Source organism: Eucyclogobius newberryi, unplaced genomic scaffold (assembly GCF_026437365.1).
Source record: "Eucyclogobius newberryi isolate DKJ021-1_F unplaced genomic scaffold, fEucNew1.0.hap1 SCAF_25, whole genome shotgun sequence".
NCBI lineage: Eukaryota > Metazoa > Chordata > Actinopteri > Gobiiformes > Gobiidae > Eucyclogobius > Eucyclogobius newberryi.
In genome coordinates, this window is record NW_027315890.1 from 801724 (window position 1) to 823015 (window position 21292).

General features: G+C 56.3%; 1 protein-coding gene across 2 annotated transcripts in view; it reads right to left on the minus strand.

The window, feature by feature from the left end:
* Window positions 1-17331: 17331 nt before the first annotated feature.
* The window catches only part of ncoa4 (nuclear receptor coactivator 4), a 29295-nt gene continuing 25334 nt past the window's right edge, over window positions 17332-21292 (minus strand). The window contains exons 10-11 of one of the 2 annotated variants that reach the window (XM_072459677.1): window positions 19715-19826; window positions 17332-17593 (exon numbers count right to left, since the gene is read on the minus strand). In XM_072459677.1, the coding sequence (XP_072315778.1) occupies window positions 19725-19826 (102 nt within the window). In that variant the 3' untranslated portion in view covers window positions 17332-17593; window positions 19715-19724. Of the gene's footprint in view, window positions 17594-19706; window positions 19827-21292 lie in introns of those variants that run through there. The other variant, XM_072459678.1, reaches the window with a different exon arrangement.

A 21292-nucleotide genomic window follows, 5' to 3' on the forward strand; every position in this document is an offset into this window, starting at 1 on the left:
GGGAGACAGTGTCCACACGAGGGAGACAGTGTCCACACGACAGTGTCCACACGAGGACGACAGTGTCAAAACGAGGGAGACAGTGTCCACACGACAGTGTCCACACGAGGACGACAGTGTCCACACGAGGGAAACAGTGTCCACACGAGGGAGACAGTGTTCACACGAGGAAGACAGTGTCCACACGAGGGAGACAGTGTCCACACGAGGGAGACAGTGTCCACACGACAGTGTCCACACGAGGGAGACAGTGTCCACACGAGGGAGACAGTGTTCACACGAGGGAGACAGTGTCCAAACGAGGGAGACAGTGTCCACACGAGGGAGACAGTGTCAACACGAGGGAGACAGTGTCCACACGACAGTGTCCACACGAGGGAGACAGTGTCCACACGAGGGAGACAGTGTTCACACGAGGGAGACAGTGTCCAAACGAGGGAGACAGTGTCCACACGAGGGAGACAGTGTTCACACGAGGGAGACAGTGTCCAAACGAGGGAGACAGTGTCCACACGAGGGAGACAGTGTCCACACCACAGTGTCCACACGAGGGAGACAGTGTCCACACGACAGTGTCCACACGAGGGAGACAGTGTCCACACGAGGGAGACAGTGTTCAGACGAGGGAGACAGTGTCCAAACGAGGGAGACAGTGTCCACACGAGGGAGACAGTGTCAACACGAGGGAGACAGTGTCCACACGACAGTGTCAACACGAGGGAGACAGTGTCCACACGAGGGAGACAGTGTCCACACATCAGTGTCCACACGAGGGAGACAGTGTCCACACCACAGTGTCCACACGAGGGAGACAATGTCCACACGAGGACGACAGTGTCCTTACGAGGGAGACAGTGTCCATACGAGGACGACAGTGTCCACACGACAGTGTCCACACGAGGACGACAGTGTCCACACGAGGACGACAGTGTCCACACCACAGTGTCCACATGAGGGAGACAGTGTCCACACAAGGACGACAGTGTCCACACGAGGACGACAGTGTCCACACCACAGTGTCCACATGAGGGAGACAGTGTCCACACAAGGACGACAGTGTCCACACGAGGATGACAGACTCCACACCACAGTGTCCACACCACAGTGTCCACATGAGGGAGACAGTGTCCACACGAGGGAGACAGTGTCCACACCAGAGTGTCCATATGAGGGAGAAAGTGTCCACACGAGGGAGAGTGTCCAAAACACAGTGTCCACAAGAGGACGACAGTGTCCACACGAGGGAGACAGTGTCCACACGAGGGAGACAGTGTCCACACGACAGTGTCCACACGAGGACGACAGTGTCCACACGAGGGAGACCTTGTCCACACGAGGGAGACAGTGTCCACACGAGGGAGACAGTGTCCACACGAGGGAAACAGTGTCCACACGACAGTGTCCACACGAGGACGACAGTGTCCACACGAGGGAGATATTGTCCACACGTGGGAGACAGAGTCCACACGACAGTGTCCACACGAGGACGACAGTGTCCACACGAGGAGACAGTGTCAACACGAGGTAGACAGTGTCAACACGAGGTAGACAGTGTCCACACTAGGGAGACAGTGTCCACACGAGGGAGACAGTGTCCACATGAGGACGACAGTGTCCACACGAGGGAGACAGTGTCCACACGAGGGAGACAGTGTCCACACGACAGTGTCCACACGAGGGAGACAGTGTCCACACGAGGGAGACAGTGTCCACACGAGGGAGACAGTGTCCACACGACAGTGTCCACACGAGGACGACAGTGTCCACACGAGGGAGACCTTGTCAACACGAGGGAGACAGTGTCCACACGACAGTGTCCACACGAGGGAGACAGTGTCCACACGAGGGAAACAGTGTCCACAAGTGGGAGACAGAGTCCACACGACAGTGTCCACACGAGGACGACAGTGTCCACACGAGGGAGACATTGTCCACAAGTGGGAGACAGAGTCCACACGACAGTGTCCACACGAGGACGACAGTGTCAACACGAGTGAGACAGTTTCCACACGACAGTGTCCAAACGAGGACGACAGTGTCCACACGAGGGAGACAGTGTCCACACGAGGGAGACAGTGTCCACACAAGGACGACAGTGTCCACACGACAATGTCCACACGAGGACGACAGTGTCCACACGAGGGAGACAGTGTCCACACCAGAGTGTCCACACGAGGGAGACAGTGTCCATACTACAGTGTCCACACGAGGACGACAATGTCCACACGAGGACGACAGTGTCCACACGAGGGAGACAGTGTCCACACGAGGACGACAGTGTCCACACGAGGGAGACAGTGTCCACACGAGGGTGACAGTGTCCACACAAGGACGACAGTGTCCAAACGACAGTGTCCACACGTGGACGACAGTGTCGACACGAGGGAGACAGTGTCCACACGACAGTGTCCACACGAGGACGAAAGTGTCCACACAAGGGAGACAGTGTCCACACGACAGTGTCCACACGAGGGAGACAGTGTCCACACGAGGGAGACAGTGTCACCACAAAGACGACAGTGTCCACACGGCAGTGTCCACACGAGGACGACAGTGTCCACACGAGGGAGACATTGTCCACACGACAGTGTCTACACGAGAACGACAGTGTCCACACAAGGGAGACAGTGTCAACACGAGGACGACAGTGTCCGGACGACAGTGTCCACACGACAGTGTCCACACGAGGGAGACAGTGTCCACACGACAGTGTCCACACGAGGACGACAGTGTCCACACGAGGGAGACAGTGTCCACACGAGGGAGACAGTGTCCACACCACAGTGTCCACACGAGGACGACAGTGTCCACACGAGGGAGACAGTGTCCACACCACAGTGTCCACACGAGGACGACAGTGTCCACACGAGGGAGACAGTGTCCACACGACAGTGTCCACACGAGGGAGACAGTGTCCACACGACAGTGTCCACACGAGGACGAAAGTGTCCACACGAAGGAGACAGTGTTCACACGAGGGAGACAGTGTCCACACGAGGGAGACAGTGTCCACACAACAGTGTCCACACGAGGGAGACAGTGTCCACGCGAGGGAGACAGTGTTCACACGAGGGAGACAGTGTTCACACGAGGGAGACAGTGTCCACACGAGGGAGACAGTGTTCACACGAGGGAGACAGTGTTCACACGAGGGAGACAGTGTCCACACGACAGTGTCAACACGAGGGAGACAGTGTCCACACCACAGTGTCAACATGAGGGAGACATTGTCCACACGAGGGAGACAGTGTCCACACCACAGTGTCCACAAGAGGACGACAGTGTCCACACGAGGGAGACAGTGTCCACACGACAGTGTCCACACGAGGACGAAAGTGTCCACACGAGGGAGACAGTGTTCACACGAGGGAGACAGTGTCCACACGAGGGAGACAGTGTCCACAAGACAGTGTCCACACGAGGGAGACAGTGTCCACGCGAGGGAGACAGTGTTCACACGAGGGAGACAGTGTCCACACGAGGGAGACAGTGTTCACACCACAGTGTCCACACGAGGGAGACAGTGTCCACACCCAAGTGTCCACACGAGGACGACATGGTCCACACGAGGACGACAGTGTCCACACGAGGGAGACAGTGTCCACACGAGGAGACAGTGTCAACATGAGGGAGACATTGTCCACACGAGGGAGACAGTGTCCACACCACAGTGTCCACACGAGGGAGACAGTGTCCACACCACAGTGTCCACACGAGGACGACAAGGTCCACACGAGGACGACAGTGTCCACACGAGGGAGACAGTGTCCACACGAGGAGACAGTGTCAACACGAGGTAGACAGTGTCCACACTAGGGAGACAGTGTCCACACGAGGGAGACAGTGTCCACATGAGGACGACAGTGTCCACACGACAGTGTCCACACGAGGTCAACAGTGTCCACACTAGGGAGACAGTGTCCACACGAGGGAGACAATGTCCACACGAGGGAGACAGTATACACATGACAGTGTCCACACGAGGAGACAGTGTCCACACGAGGAGACAGTGTCAACACGAGGTAGACAGTGTCCACACTAGGGAGACAGTGTCCACACGAGGGAGACAGTGTCCACATGAGGACGACAGTGTCCACACGAGGGAGACAGTGTCCACACGAGGGAGACAGTGTCCACACGACAGTGTCCACACGAGGACGACAGTGTCAAAACGAGGGAGACAGTGTCCACACGACAGTGTCCACACGAGGACGACAGTGTCCACACGAGGGAAACAGTGTCCACACGAGGAAGACAGTGTCCACACGAGGGAGACAGTGTCCACACAACAGTGTCCACACGAGGGAGACAGTGTCCACACGAGGGAGACAGTGTTCACACGAGGGAGACAGTGTCCAAACGAGGGAGACAGTGTCCACACGAGGGAGACAGTGTCAACACGAGGGAGACAGTGTCCACACGACAGTGTCCACACGAGGGAGACAGTGTCCACACGAGGGAGACAGTGTCCACACGAGGGAGACAGTGTCCAAACGAGGGAGACAGTGTCCACACGAGGGAGACAGTGTTCACACGAGGGAGACAGTGTCCAAACGAGGGAGACAGTGTCCACACGAGGGAGACAGTGTCCACACCACAGTGTCCACACGAGGGAGACAGTGTCCACACGACAGTGTCCACACGAGGGAGACAGTGTCCACACGAGGGAGACAGTGTTCAGACGAGGGAGACAGTGTCCAAACGAGGGAGACAGTGTCCACACGAGGGAGACAGTGTCAACACGAGGGAGACAGTGTCCACACGACAGTGTCAACACGAGGGAGACAGTGTCCACACGAGGGAGACAGTGTCCACACATCAGTGTCCACACGAGGGAGACAGTGTCCACACCACAGTGTCCACACGAGGGAGACAATGTCCACACGAGGACGACAGTGTCCTTACGAGGGAGACAGTGTCCACACGACAGTGTCCACACGAGGACGACAGTGTCCACACGACAGTGTCCACACGAGGACGACAGTGTCCACACGACAGTGTCCACACGAGGACGACAGTGTCCACACGAGGACGACAGTGTCCACACCACAGTGTCCACATGAGGGAGACAGTGTCCACACAAGGACGACAGTGTCCACACGAGGACGACAGTGTCCACACCACAGTGTCCACATGAGGGAGACAGTGTCCACACAAGGACGACAGTGTCCACACGAGGATGACAGACTCCACACCACAGTGTCCACACCACAGTGTCCACATGAGGGAGACAGTGTCCACACGAGGGAGACAGTGTCCACACCAGAGTGTCCATATGAGGGAGAAAGTGTCCACACGAGGGAGAGTGTCCAAAACACAGTGTCCACAAGAGGACGACAGTGTCCACACGAGGGAGACAGTGTCCACACGAGGGAGACAGTGTCCACACGACAGTGTCCACACGAGGACGACAGTGTCCACACGAGGGAGACCTTGTCCACACGAGGGAGACAGTGTCCACACGAGGGAGACAGTGTCCACACGAGGGAAACAGTGTCCACACGACAGTGTCCACACGAGGACGACAGTGTCCACACGAGGGAGACATTGTCCACACGTGGGAGACAGAGTCCACACGACAGTGTCCACACGAGGACGACAGTGTCCACACGAGTGAGACAGTTTCCACACGACAGTGTCCAAACGAGGACGACAGTGTCCACACGAGGGAGACAGTGTCCACACGACAGTGTCCACACGAGGACGACAGTGTCAACACAAGGGAGACAGTGTCCACACGACAGTGTCCACACGAGGACGACAATGTCCACACGACAGTGTCCACACGAGGGAGACAGTGTCCACACGAGGGAGACAGTGTCCACACAAGGACGACAGTGTCCACACGACAATGTCCACACGAGGACGACAGTGTCCACACGAGGGAGACAGTGTCCACACCAGAGTGTCCACACGAGGGAGACAGTGTCCATACTACAGTGTCCACACGAGGACGACAATGTCCACACGAGGACGACAGTGTCCACACGAGGGAGACAGTGTCCACACGAGGACGACAGTGTCCACACGACAGTGTCCACACGAGGGAGACAGTGTCCACACGAGGGTGACAGTGTCCACACAAGGACGACAGTGTCCAAAAGACAGTGTCCACAAGTGGACGACAGTGTCGACACGAGGGAGACAGTGTCCACACCACAGTGTCCACACGAGGGAGACAGTGTCCACACCACAGTGTCCACACGAGGACGACAAGGTCCACACGAGGACGACAGTGTCCACACGAGGGAGACAGTGTCCACACGAGGAGACAGTGTCAACACGAGGTAGACAGTGTCCACACTAGGGAGACAGTGTCCACACGAGGGAGACGGTGTCCACATGAGGATGACAGTGTCCACACGACAGTGTCCACACGAGGACAACAGTGTCCACACTAGGGAGACAGTGTCCACACGAGGGAGACAATGTCCACACGAGGGAGACAGTATACACATGACAGTGTCCACACGAGGAGACAGTGTCCACACGAGGAGACAGTGTCAACACGAGGTAGACAGTGTCCACACTAGGGAGACAGTGTCCACACGAGGGAGACAGTGTCCACATGAGGACGACAGTGTCCACACGACAGTGTCCACACGAGGGAGACAGTGTCCACACGAGGGAGACAGTGTCCACACGACAGTGTCCACACGAGGACGACAGTGTCAAAACGAGGGAGACAGTGTCCACACGACAGTGTCCACACGAGGACGACAGTGTCCACACGAGGGAAACAGTGTCCACACGAGGGAGACAGTGTTCACACGAGGAAGACAGTGTCCACACGAGGGAGACAGTGTCCACACGAGGGAGACAGTGTCCACACGACAGTGTCCACACGAGGGAGACAGTGTCCACACGAGGGAGACAGTGTTCACACGAGGGAGACAGTGTCCAAACGAGGGAGACAGTGTCCACACGAGGGAGACAGTGTCAACACGAGGGAGACAGTGTCCACACGACAGTGTCCACACGAGGGAGACAGTGTCCACACGAGGGAGACAGTGTTCACACGAGGGAGACAGTGTCCAAACGAGGGAGACAGTGTCCACACGAGGGAGACAGTGTTCACACGAGGGAGACAGTGTCCAAACGAGGGAGACAGTGTCCACACGAGGGAGACAGTGTCCACACCACAGTGTCCACACGAGGGAGACAGTGTCCACACGACAGTGTCCACACGAGGGAGACAGTGTCCACACGAGGGAGACAGTGTTCAGACGAGGGAGACAGTGTCCAAACGAGGGAGACAGTGTCCACACGAGGGAGACAGTGTCAACACGAGGGAGACAGTGTCCACACGACAGTGTCAACACGAGGGAGACAGTGTCCACACGAGGGAGACAGTGTCCACACATCAGTGTCCACACGAGGGAGACAGTGTCCACACCACAGTGTCCACACGAGGGAGACAATGTCCACACGAGGACGACAGTGTCCTTACGAGGGAGACAGTGTCCATACGAGGACGACAGTGTCCACACGACAGTGTCCACACGAGGACGACAGTGTCCACACGAGGACGACAGTGTCCACACCACAGTGTCCACATGAGGGAGACAGTGTCCACACAAGGACGACAGTGTCCACACGAGGACGACAGTGTCCACACCACAGTGTCCACATGAGGGAGACAGTGTCCACACAAGGACGACAGTGTCCACACGAGGATGACAGACTCCACACCACAGTGTCCACACCACAGTGTCCACATGAGGGAGACAGTGTCCACACGAGGGAGACAGTGTCCACACCAGAGTGTCCATATGAGGGAGAAAGTGTCCACACGAGGGAGAGTGTCCAAAACACAGTGTCCACAAGAGGACGACAGTGTCCACACGAGGGAGACAGTGTCCACACGAGGGAGACAGTGTCCACACGACAGTGTCCACACGAGGACGACAGTGTCCACACGAGGGAGACCTTGTCCACACGAGGGAGACAGTGTCCACACGAGGGAGACAGTGTCCACACGAGGGAAACAGTGTCCACACGACAGTGTCCACACGAGGACGACAGTGTCCACACGAGGGAGACATTGTCCACACGTGGGAGACAGAGTCCACACGACAGTGTCCACACGAGGACGACAGTGTCCACACGAGTGAGACAGTTTCCACACGACAGTGTCCAAACGAGGACGACAGTGTCCACACGAGGGAGACAGTGTCCACACGACAGTGTCCACACGAGGACGACAGTGTCAACACAAGGGAGACAGTGTCCACACGACAGTGTCCACACGAGGACGACAATGTCCACACGACAGTGTCCACACGAGGGAGACAGTGTCCACACGAGGGAGACAGTGTCCACACAAGGACGACAGTGTCCACACGACAATGTCCACACGAGGACGACAGTGTCCACACGAGGGAGACAGTGTCCACACCAGAGTGTCCACACAAGGGAGACAGTGTCCATACTACAGTGTCCACACGAGGACGACAATGTCCACACGAGGACGACAGTGTCCACACGAGGGAGACAGTGTCCACACGAGGACGACAGTGTCCACACGACAGTGTCCACACGAGGGAGACAGTGTCCACACGAGGGTGACAGTGTCCACACAAGGACGACAGTGTCCAAAAGACAGTGTCCACACGAGGACGAAAGTGTCCACACAAGGGAGACAGTGTCCACACGACAGTGTCCACACGAGGGAGACAGTGTCACCACAAGGACGACAGTGTCCACAAGGCAGTGTCCACACGAGGACGACAGTGTCCACACGAGGGAGACATTGTCCACACGACAGTGTCCACACGACGGAGACAGTGTCCACACCACAGTGTCCACACGAGGACGACAGTGTCCACACCACAGTGTCCACACGAGGGAGACAATGTCCACACGAGGACGACAGTGTCCTTACGAGGGAGACAGTGTCCATACGAGGACGACAGTGTCCACACGAGGACGACAGTGTCCACACCACAGTGTCCACATGAGGGAGACAGTGTCCACACAAGGACGACAGTGTCCACACGAGGATGACAGACTCCACACCACAGTGTCCACACCACAGTGTCCACACCACAGTGTCCACATGAGGGAGACAGTGTCCACACGAGGGAGACAGTGTCCACACCAGAGTGTCCATATGAGGGAGAAAGTGTCCACACGAGGGAGAGAGTGTCCAAAACACAGTGTCCACAAGAGGACGACAGTGTCCACACGAGGGAGACAGTGTCCACACGAGGGAGACAGTGTCCACACGAGGGAGACAGTGTCCACACGACAGTGTCCACACGAGGACGACAGTGTCCACACGAGGGAGACCTTGTCAACACGAGGGAGACAGTGTCCACACGACAGTGTCCACACGAGGGAGACAGTGTCCACACGAGGGAAACAGTGTCCACACGACAGTGTCCACATGAGGACGACAGTGTCCACACGAGGGAGACATTGTCCACAAGTGGGAGACAGAGTCCACACGACAGTGTCCACACGAGGACGACAGTGTCAACACGAGTGAGACAGTTTCCACACGACAGTGTCCAAACGAGGACGACAGTGTCCACACGAGGGAGACAGTGTCCACACGAGGGAGACAGTGTCCACACAAGGACGACAGTGTCCACACGACAATGTCCACACGAGGACGACAGTGTCCACACGAGGGAGACAGTGTCCACACCAGAGTGTCCACACGAGGGAGACAGTGTCCATACTACAGTGTCCACACGAGGACGACAATGTCCACACGAGGACGACAGTGTCCACACGAGGGAGACAGTGTCCACACGAGGACGACAGTGTCCACACGACAGTGTCCACACGAGGGTGACAGTGTCCACACAAGGACGACAGTGTCCAAACGACAGTGTCCACACGTGGACGACAGTGTCGACACGAGGGAGACAGTGTCCACACGACAGTGTCCACACGAGGACGAAAGTGTCCACACAAGGGAGACAGTGTCCACACGACAGTGTCCACACGAGGGAGACAGTGTCCACACGAGGGAGACAGTGTCACCACAAAGACGACAGTGTCCACACGGCAGTGTCCACACGAGGACGACAGTGTCCACACGAGGGAGACATTGTCCACACGACAGTGTCTACACGAGAACGACAGTGTCCACACAAGGGAGACAGTGTCCACACGAGGACGACAGTGTCCACACGACAGTGTCCACACGAGGGAGACAGTGTCCACACGAGGGAGACAGTGTCCACACGACAGTGTCCACACGAGGACGACAGTGTCCACACGAGGGAGACAGTGTCCACACCACAGTGTCCACACGAGGACGACAGTGTCCACACGAGGGAGACAGTGTCCACACGACAGTGTCCACACGAGGACGACAGTGTCCACACGAGGGAGACAGTGTCCACACGACAGTGTCCACACGAGGGAGACAGTGTCCACACGACAGTGTCCACACGAGGACGAAAGTGTCCACACGAAGGAGACAGTGTTCACACGAGGGAGACAGTGTCCACACGAGGGAGACAGTGTCCACACGAGGGAGACAGTGTCCACACCACAGTGTCCACACGAGGACGACAGTGTCCACACGAGGGAGACAGTGTCCACACCACAGTGTCCACACGAGGACGACAGTGTCCACACGAGGGAGACAGTGTCTACACGACAGTGTCCACACGAGGGAGACAGTGTCCACACGACAGTGTCCACACGAGGACGAAAGTGTCCACACGAAGGAGACAGTGTTCACACGAGGGAGACAGTGTCCACACGAGGGAGACAGTGTCCACACAACAGTGTCCACACGAGGGAGACAGTGTCCACGCGAGGGAGACAGTGTTCACACGAGGGAGACAGTGTCCACACGAGGGAGACAGTGTTCACACGAGGGAGACAGTGTCCACACGACAGTGTCCACACGAGGGAGACAGTGTCCACACCACAGTGTCAACATGAGGGAGACATTGTCCACACGAGGGAGACAGTGTCCACACCACAGTGTCCACACGAGGGAGACAGTGTCCACACCACAGAGTCCACACGAGGACGACAAGGTCCACACGAGAACGACAGCGTCCACACAAGGGAGACAGTGTCCACACGACAGTGTCCACACGAGGGAGACAGTGTCCACACGAGGGAGACATTGTCCACACAAGGACGACAGTGTCCACACGACAGTGTCCACACGAGGACGACAGTGTCCACACGAGGAAGACAGTGTCCACACGAGGACGACAGTGTCCACACGACAGTGTCCAAACGAGGGAGACAGTGTCCACACGAGGGAGACAGTGTCCACACGAGGGAGACAGTGTCCACACGACAGTGTCCAGACGAGGACGACAGTGTCCACACGACAGTGTCCAGACGAGGGAGACAGTGTCCACACGAGGGAGACAGTGTCCACACGACAGTGTCCACACGAGGACGACAGTGTCTAAACGAGGGAGACAGTGTCCACACGACAGTGTCCACACGAGGAAGACAGTGTCTACACGAGGGAGACAGTGTCCACAAGAAAGTGTCCACACGAGGACGACAGTGTCCACACGAGGGAGACAGTGTCCACACGAGGGACACAGTGTTAACACAAGGGAGACAGTGTCCACACGAGGGAGACAGTGTCCACACGACGGAGACAGTGTTCACACGAGGAGACAGTGTCCACACGAGGGAGACAGTGTCCACACTAGGTAGACAGTGTCCACACGAGGGAGACAGTGTCCACACGAGGACGACAGTGTCCACACGACAGTGTCCACACGAGGACAACAGTGTCCACACGAGGACGACAGTGTCCACACGAGGACGACAGTGTCCACACGAGGGAGACAGTGTCCACACGAGGGAGACAGTGTCCACACGAGGGAGACAGTGTTCACACGAGGAAGACAGTGTCCACACGAGGGAGACAGTGTCCACACCACAGTGTCCACACGAGGACGACAAGGTCCACACGAGGACGACAGTGTCCATACGAGGACGACAGTGTCCACACGACAGTGTCCACACGAGGGAGACAGTGTCCACACGAGGGAGACATTGTCCACACAAGGACGACAGTGTCCACACGAGAACGACAGCGTCCACACAAGGGAGACAGTGTCCACACGACAGTGTCCACACGAGGGAGACAGTGTCCACACGAGGGAGACATTGTCCACACAAGGACGACAGTGTCCACACGACAGTGTCCACACGAGGACGACAGTGTCCACACGAGGAAGACAGTGTCCACACGAGGACGACAGTGTCCACACGACAGTGTCCACACGAGGGAGACAGTGTCCACACGACAGTGTCCAAACGAGGGAGACAGTGTCTAAACGAGGGAGACAGTGTCCACACGACAGTGTCCACACGAGGACGACAGTGTCTACACGAGGGAGACAGTGTCCACAAGAAAGTGTCCACACGAGGACGACAGTGTCCACACGAGGGAGACAGTGTCCACACGAGGGACACAGTGTTCACACGAGGGAGACAGTGTCCACACGACGGAGACAGTGTTCACACGAGGGAGACAGTGTCCACACGAGGGAGACAATGTCCACACGAGGGAGACGGTGTCCACACGAGGAGACAGTGTTCACACGAGGAGACAGTGTCAACACGAGGGAGACAGTGTCCACACTAGGGAGACAGTGTCCACACGAGGGAGACAGTGTCCACACGAGGAGACAGTGTTCACACGAGGAGACAGTGTCAACACGAGGGAGACAGTGTCCACACTAGGGAGACAGTGTCCACACGAGGGAGACAGTGTCCACACGAGGACGAGTGTCCACACGACAGTGTCCACACGAGGACAACAGTGTCCACACGAGGACGACAGTGTCCAAACGAGGGAGACAGTGTCCACACGACAGTGTCCACACGAGGACGACAGTGTCCACACGAGGGAGACAGTGTCCACACGAGGGAGACAGTGTTCACATGAGGAAAACAGTGTCCACGCGAGGGAGACAGTGTCCACACGACAGTGTCCACACGAGGGAGACAGTGTCCACACGACAGTGTCCACACGAGGGAGACAGTGTCCACACGAGGGAGACAGTGTCCACACGAGGGAGACAGTGTTCACACGAGGAAGACAGTGTCCACACGAGGGAGACAGTGTCCACACAAGGGAGACATTTTCCACACGACAGTGTCCACACGAGGAGACAGTGTCCACACGAGGGGACAGTGTCCACACAAGGAGACAGTGTCCACACGAGGGAGACAATGTCCACACGAGGGAGACAGTGTCCACACTAGGGAGACAGTGTCCACACGAGGGAGACAGTGTCCACACGAGGACGACAGTGTCCACACGACAGTGTCCACACAAGGACAACAGTGTCCACACGAGGACGACAGTGTCCAAACGAGGGAGACAGTGTCCACACGACAGTGTCCACACGAGGACGACAGTGTCCACACGAGGGAGACAGTGTCCACACTAGGGAGACAGTGTCCACACGAGGGAGACAGTGTCCACACGAGGACGACAGTGTCCACACGACAGTGTCCACACAAGGACAACAGTGTCCACACGAGGACGACAGTGTCCAAACGAGGGAGACAGTGTCCACACGACAGTGTCCACACGAGGACGACAGTGTCCACACGAGGGAGACAGTGTCCACACAAGGGAGACAGTGTCCACACGAGGGAGACAGTGTCCACACGACAGTGTCCACACGAGGACGAAAGTGTCCACACGAAGGAGACAGTGTTCACACGAGGGAGACAGTGTCCACACGAGGGAGACAGTGTCCACACAACAGTGTCCACACGAGGGAGACAGTGTCCACGCGAGGGAGACAGTGTTCACACGAGGGAGACAGTGTCCACACGAGGGAGACAGTGTCCACACGAGGGAGACAGTGTTCACACGAGGGAGACAGTGTCCACACGACAGTGTCCACACGAGGGAGACAGTGTCCACACCACAGTGTCAACATGAGGGAGACATTGTCCACACGAGGGAGACAGTGTCCACACCACAGTGTCCACACGAGGGAGACAGTGTCCACACCACAGAGTCCACACGAGGACGACAAGGTCCACACGAGGACGACAGTGTCCACACGAGGGAGACAGTGTCCATACGAGGACGACAGTGTCCACACGACAGTGTCCACACGAGAACGACAGCGTCCACACAAGGGAGACAGTGTCCACACGACAGTGTCCACACGAGGGAGACAGTGTCCACACGAGGGAGACATTGTCCACACAAGGACGACAGTGTCCACACGACAGTGTCCACACGAGGACGACAGTGTCCACACGAGGAAGACAGTGTCCACACGAGGACGACAGTGTCCACACGACAGTGTCCAAACGAGGGAGACAGTGTCCACACGAGGGAGACAGTGTCCACACGAGGGAGACAGTGTCCACACGACAGTGTCCAGACGAGGACGACAGTGTCCACACGACAGTGTCCAGACGAGGGAGACAGTGTCCACACGAGGGAGACAGTGTCCACACGACAGTGTCCACACGAGGACGACAGTGTCTAAACGAGGGAGACAGTGTCCACAAGAAAGTGTCCACACGAGGACGACAGTGTCCACACGAGGGAGACAGTGTCCACACGAGGGACACAGTGTTAACACAAGGGAGACAGTGTCCACACGAGGGAGACAGTGTCCACACGACGGAGACAGTGTTCACACGAGGAGACAGTGTCAACACGAGGGAGACAGTGTCCACACTAGGTAGACAGTGTCCACACGAGGGAGACAGTGTCCACACGAGGACGACAGTGTCCACACGACAGTGTCCACACGAGGACAACAGTGTCCACACGAGGACGACAGTGTCCAAACGAGGGAGACAGTGTCCACACGACAGTGTCCACACGAGGACGACAGTGTCCACACGAGGGAGACAGTGTCCACACGAGGGAGACAGTGTCCACACGAGGGAGACAGTGTTCACACGAGGAAGACAGTGTCCACACGAGGGAGACAGTGTCCATACGAGGACGACAGTGTCCACACGACAGTGTCCACACGAGGGAGACAGTGTCCACACGAGGGAGACATTGTCCACACAAGGACGACAGTGTCCACACGAGAACGACAGCGTCCACACAAGGGAGACAGTGTCCACACGACAGTGTCCACACGAGGGAGACAGTGTCCACACGAGGGAGACATTGTCCACACAAGGACGACAGTGTCCACACGACAGTGTCCACACGAGGACGACAGTGTCCACACGAGGAAGACAGTGTCCACACGAGGACGACAGTGTCCACACGACAGTGTCCCAACGAGGGAGACAGTGTCCACACGAGGGAGACAGTGTCCACACGACAGTGTCCAAACGAGGGAGACAGTGTCTAAACGAGGGAGACAGTGTCCACACGACAGTGTCCACACGAGGACGACAGTGTCTACACGAGGGAGACAGTGTCCACAAGAAAGTGTCCACACGAGGACGACAGTGTCCACACGAGGGAGACAGTGTCCACACGAGGGACACAGTGTTCACACGAGGGAGACAGTGTCCACACGACGGAGACAGTGTTCACACGAGGGAGACAGTGTCCACACGAGGGAGACAATGTCCACACGAGGGAGACGGTGTCCACACGAGGAGACAGTGTTCACACGAGGAGACAGTGTCAACACGAGGGAGACAGTGTCCACACTAGGGAGACAGTGTCCACACGAGGGAGACAGTGTCCACACGAGGAGACAGTGTTCACACGAGGAGACAGTGTCAACACGAGGGAGACAGTGTCCACACTAGGGAGACAGTGTCCACACGAGGGAGACAGTGTCCACACGAGGACGAGTGTCCACACGACAGTGTCCAAACGAGGACAACAGTGTCCACACGAGGACGACAGTGTCCAAACGAGGGAGACAGTGTCCACACGACAGTGTCCACACGAGGACGACAGTGTCCACACGAGGGAGACAGTGTCCACACGAGGGAGACAGTGTTCACATGAGGAAAACAGTGTCCACGCGAGGGAGACAGTGTCCACACGACAGTGTCCACACGAGGGAGACAGTGTCCACACGACAGTGTCCACACGAGGGAGACAGTGTCCACACGAGGACGACAGTGTCCAAACGAGGGAGACAGTGTCCACACGACAGTGTCCACACGAGGACGACAGTGTCCACACTAGGGAGACAGTGTCCACACGAGGGAGACAGTGTCCACACGAGGACGACAGTGTCCACACGACAGTGTCCACACAAGGACAACAGTGTCCACACGAGGACGACAGTGTCCAAACGAGGGAGACAGTGTCCACACGACAGTGTCCACACGAGGACGACAGTGTCCACACGAGGGAGACAGTGTCCACACAAGGGAGACAGTGTTCACATGAGGAAAACAGTGTCCACGCGAGGGAGACAGTGTCCACACGACAGTGTCCACACGAGGGAGACAGTGTCCACACGAGGGGACAGTGTCCACACGAGGGACAGTGTCCACACAAGGGAGACATTTTCCACACGACAGTGTCCACACGAGGAGACAGTGTCCACACGAGGGGACAGTGTCCACACGAGGAGACAGTGCACCTGATGATCTTAATATTGATATATTATTATAGTTAAAGAACTTTCAGTTACAGACAAACCAAAGACTTTGACAAATTAAACTACATTTGAATAAAAGTACAAAGTTGTCTTGATATGAACATGTTTATGTCCTGCAGGTGGACATGTCCTGCAGGTGGACCTGTTTTATGTCCTGCAGGTGGACATGTTTTATGTCCTGCAGGTGGACCTGTTTTATGTCCTGCAGGTGGACATGTTTTATGTCCTGCAGGTGGACATGTCCTGCAGGTGGACATGTTTTATGTCCTGCAGGTGGACATGTCCTGCAGGTGGACATGTTTATGTCCTGCAGGTGGACATGTCCTGCAGGTGGACATGTTTATGTCCTGCAGGTGGACATGTTTATGTCCTGCAGGTGGACATGTCCTGCAGGTGGACATGTCCTGCAGGTGGACATGTTTATGTCCTGCAGGTGGACATGTTTATGTCCTGCAGGTGGACATGTTTATGTCCTGCAGGTGGACATGTCCTGCAGGTGGACATGTTTATGTCCTGCAGGTGGACATGTTTATGTCCTGCAGGTGGACATGTCCTGCAGGTGGACATGTCCTGCAGGTGGACATGTTTATGTCCTGCAGGTGGACATGTTTATGTCCTGCAGGTGGACATGTCCTGCAGGTGGACATGTCCTGCAGGTGGACATGTTTATGTCCTGCAGGTGGACATGTTTATGTCCTGCAGGTGGACATGTCCTGCAGGTGGACATGTCCTGCAGGTGGACATGTTTATGTCCTGCAGGTGGCTCTGACGGGAACAGCTGTAGAACTCTAATAAACCAAACCAGAGACAAACATGTTTTTGACGTCTTTATTGTCTAGAGAATCACAGCAGGAAGTGACATCATCGACTGTAGAAGAAGCCCCGCCCCCAAAACCCACTAAAATGTATTTAAATCGTAAATAAAAGAGAAAAGCCAATCACGGCTCAGCTCTGAGTCACGTGACAGGAAGTGGCAGGATAAATATGAGACGATCCGAGCGTAAGAAAATAAAGCAGAAACTTTAGATTTGTACAAGAGTTAGAGCTCCGAGGTTAAAGGTCACGCCAGGTCACGCCTGCAAGGACAAGGAGACGCGTCAGATGCCCTCCCGTACCCTCAGAGTGTCAGATGCCCTCCCGTACCCTCAGTGTGTCAGATGCCCTCCCGTACCCTCAGTGTGTCAGATGCCCTCCCGTACCCTCAGTGTGTCAGATGCCCTCCCGTACCCTCAGAGTGTCAGATGCCCTCCCGTACCCTTAGAGTGTCAGATGCCCTCCCGTACCCTCAGTGTGTCAGATGCCCTCCCGTACCCTCAGAGTGTGTCAGATGCCCTCCCGTACCCTCAAGTGTGTCAGATGCCCTCCCGTACCCTCAGAGTGTCAGATGCCCTCCCGTACCCTCAGTGTCAGATGCCCTCCCGTACCCTCAGAGTGTCAGATGCCCTCCCGTACCCTCAGAGTGTCAGATGCCCTCCCGTACCCTCAGAGTGTCAGATGCCCTCCCGTACCCTCAGTGTGTGTCAGATGCCCTCCCGTACCCTCAGAGTGTCAGATGCCCTCCCGTACCCTCAGAGTGTCAGATGCCCTCCCGTACCCTCAGAGTGTCAGATGCCCTCCCGTACCCTCAGTGTGTCAGATGCCCTCCCGTACCCTCAGAGTGTCAGATGCCCTCCCGTACCCTCAGAGTGTCAGATGCCCTCCCGTACCCTCAGAGTGTCAGATGCCCTCCCGTACCCTCAGAGTGTCAGATGCCCTCCCGTACCCTCAGAGTGTCAGATGCCCTCCCGTACCCTCAGAGTGTCAGATGCCCTCCCGTACCCTCAGAGTGTCAGATGCCCTCCCGTACCCTCAGTGTGTCAGATGCCCTCCCGTACCCTCAGAGTGTCAGATGCCCTCCCGTACCCTCAGAGTGTCAGATGCCCTCCCGTACCCTCAGTGTGTCAGATGCCCTCCCGTACCCTCAGAGTGTGTCAGATGCCCTCCCGTACCCTCAGTGTGTCAGATGCCCTCCCGTACCCTCAGAGTGTCAGATGCCCTCCCGTACCCTCAGTGTGTCAGATGCCCTCCCGTACCCTCAGAGTGTCAGATGCCCTCCCGTACCCTCAGAGTGTCAGATGCCCTCCCGTACCCTCAGTGTCAGATGCCCTCCCGTACCCTCAGAGTGTCAGATGCCCTCCCGTACCCTCAGAGTGTCAGATGCCCTCCCGTACCCTCAGAGTGTCAGATACCCTCCCGTACCCTCAGTGTGTGTCAGATACCCTCCCGTACCCTCAGTGTGTGTCAGATGCCCTCCCGTACCCTCAGAGTGTCAGATGCCCTCCCGTACCCTCAGAGTGTCAGATGCCCTCCCGTACCCTCAGTGTGTCAGATGCCCTCCCGTACCCTCAGAGTGTCAGATGCCCTCCCGTACCCTCAGAGTGTCAGATGCCCTCCCGTACCCTCAGAGTGTCAGATGCCCTCCCGTACCCTCAGAGTGTCAGATGCCCTCCCGTACCCTCAGAGTGTCAGATGCCCTCCCGTACCCTCAGAGTGTCAGATGCCCTCCCGTACCCTCAGAGTGTCAGATGCCCTCCCGTACCCTCAGAGTGTCAGATGCCCTCCCGTACCCTCAGAGTGTCAGATGCCCTCCCGTACCCTCAGAGTGTCAGATGCCCTCCCGTACCCTCAGAGTGTCAGATGCCCTCCCGTACCCTCAGTGTGTCAGATGCCCTCCCGTACCCTCAGAGTGTGTCAGATGCCCTCCCGTACCCTCAAGTGTGTCAGATGCCCTCCCGTACCCTCAGAGTGTCAGATGCCCTCCCGTACCCTCAGTGTCAGATGCCCTCCCGTACCCTCAGAGTGTCAGATGCCCTCCCGTACCCTCAGAGTGTCAGATGCCCTCCCGTACCCTCAGAGTGTCAGATACCCTCCCGTACCCTCAGTGTGTGTCAGATGCCCTCCCGTACCCTCAGTGTGTCAGATACCCTCCCGTACCCTCAGAGTGTCAGATGCCCTCCCGTACCCTCAGTGTGTCAGATGCCCTCCCGTACCCTCAGAGTGTCAGATGCCCTCCCGTACCCTCAGAGTGTCAGATGCCCTCCCGTACCCTCAGAGTGTCAGATGCCCTCCCGTACCCTCAGAGTGTCAGATGCCCTCCCGTACCCTCAGAGTGTCAGATGCCCTCCCGTACCCTCAGAGTGTCAGATGCCCTCCCGTACCCTCAGAGTGTCAGATGCCCTCCCGTAGCAGCCACTGCTCGTTCAGCTCTTTGTCCTGTTTCAGTTTCATACAAGAGAAAAGGTCACAGACGACAGGCAACGCCACACGCTCCTGAAACAGAGGTCACAGGGGGTCAAAGGTTACAGGGGGGTCAGAGGTCAATGAGGGGTCTATAGACTGAGTGTGATTCTAGTTCTTGGTTCTCTTCTACAGACTGAGTGTGGCTCTAGTTCCTGGTTCTCTTCAGACTGAGTGTGGCTCTAGTTCCTGGTTCTCTTCAGACTGAGTGTGGTTCTAGTTCCTGGTTCTCTTCAGACTGAGTGTGGTTCTAGTTCCTGGTTCTCTTCAGACTGAGTGTGGTTCTAGTCCCTGGTTCTCTTCAGACTGAGTGTGGCTCTAGTTCCTGGTTCTCTTCAGACTGAGTGTGGTTCTAGTCCCTGGTTCTCTTCAGACTGAGTGTGGTTCTAGTCCCTGGTTCTCTTCAGACTGAGTGTGGCTCTAGTCCCTGGTTCTCTTCAGACTGAGTGTGGTTCTAGTCCCTGGTTCTCTTCAGACTGAGTGTGGCTCTAGTCCCTGGTTCTCTTCAGACTGAGTGTGGCTCTAGTCCCTGGTTCTCTTCAGACTGAGTGTGGTTCTAGTTCCTGGTTCTCTTCAGACTGAGTGTGGTTCTAGTCCCTGGTTCTCTTCAGACTGAGTGTGGCTCTAGTTCCTGGTTCTCTTCAGACTGAGTGTGGCTCTAGTCCCTGGTTCTCTTCAGACTGAGTGTGGGTCTAGTTCCTGGTTCTCTTCAGACTGAGTGTGGCTCTAGTTCCTGGTTCTCTTCAGACTGAGTGTGGTTCTAGTCCCTGGTTCTCTTCAGACTGAGTGTGGTTCTAGTCCCTGGTTCTCTTCAGACTGTGTGTGGTTCTAGTCCCTGGTTCTCTTCAGACCGAGTGTGGTTCTAGTTCCTGGTTCTCTTCAGACTGAGTGTGGCTTTAGTTCCTGGTTCTCTTCAGACTGAGTGTGGTTCTAGTTCCTGGTTCTCTTCAGACTGAGTGTGGCTCTAGTTCCTGGTTCTCTTCAGACTGAGTGTGGCTCTAGTTCCTGGTTCTCTTCAGACTGAGTGTGGTTCTAGTTTCTGGTTCCCTTCAGACTGAGTGTGGTTCTAGTTCCTGGTTCTCTTCCGACTGAGTGTGGTTCTAGTTCCTGGTTCTCTTCAGACTGAGTGTGGCTCTAGTTCCTGGTTCTCTTCAGACCGAGTGTGGCTCTAGTTCCTGGTTCTCTTCAGACTGAGTGTGGTTCTAGTTCCTGGTTCTCTTCAGACCGAGTGTGGCTCTAGTTCCTGGTTCTCTTCAGACTGAGTGTGGTTCTAGTTCCTGGTTCTCTTCAGACTGAGTGTGGTTCTAGTCCCTGCTTCTCTTCTACAGACTGAGTGTGGTTCTAGTCCCTGGTTCTCTTCAGACTGAGTGTGGTTCTAGTTCCTGGTTCTCTTCAGACTGAGTGTGGCTCTAGTTCCTGGTTCTCTTCAGACTGAGTGTGGCTCTAGTTCCTGGTTCTCTTCAGACTGAGTGTGGTTCTAGTTCCTGGTTCTCTTCAGA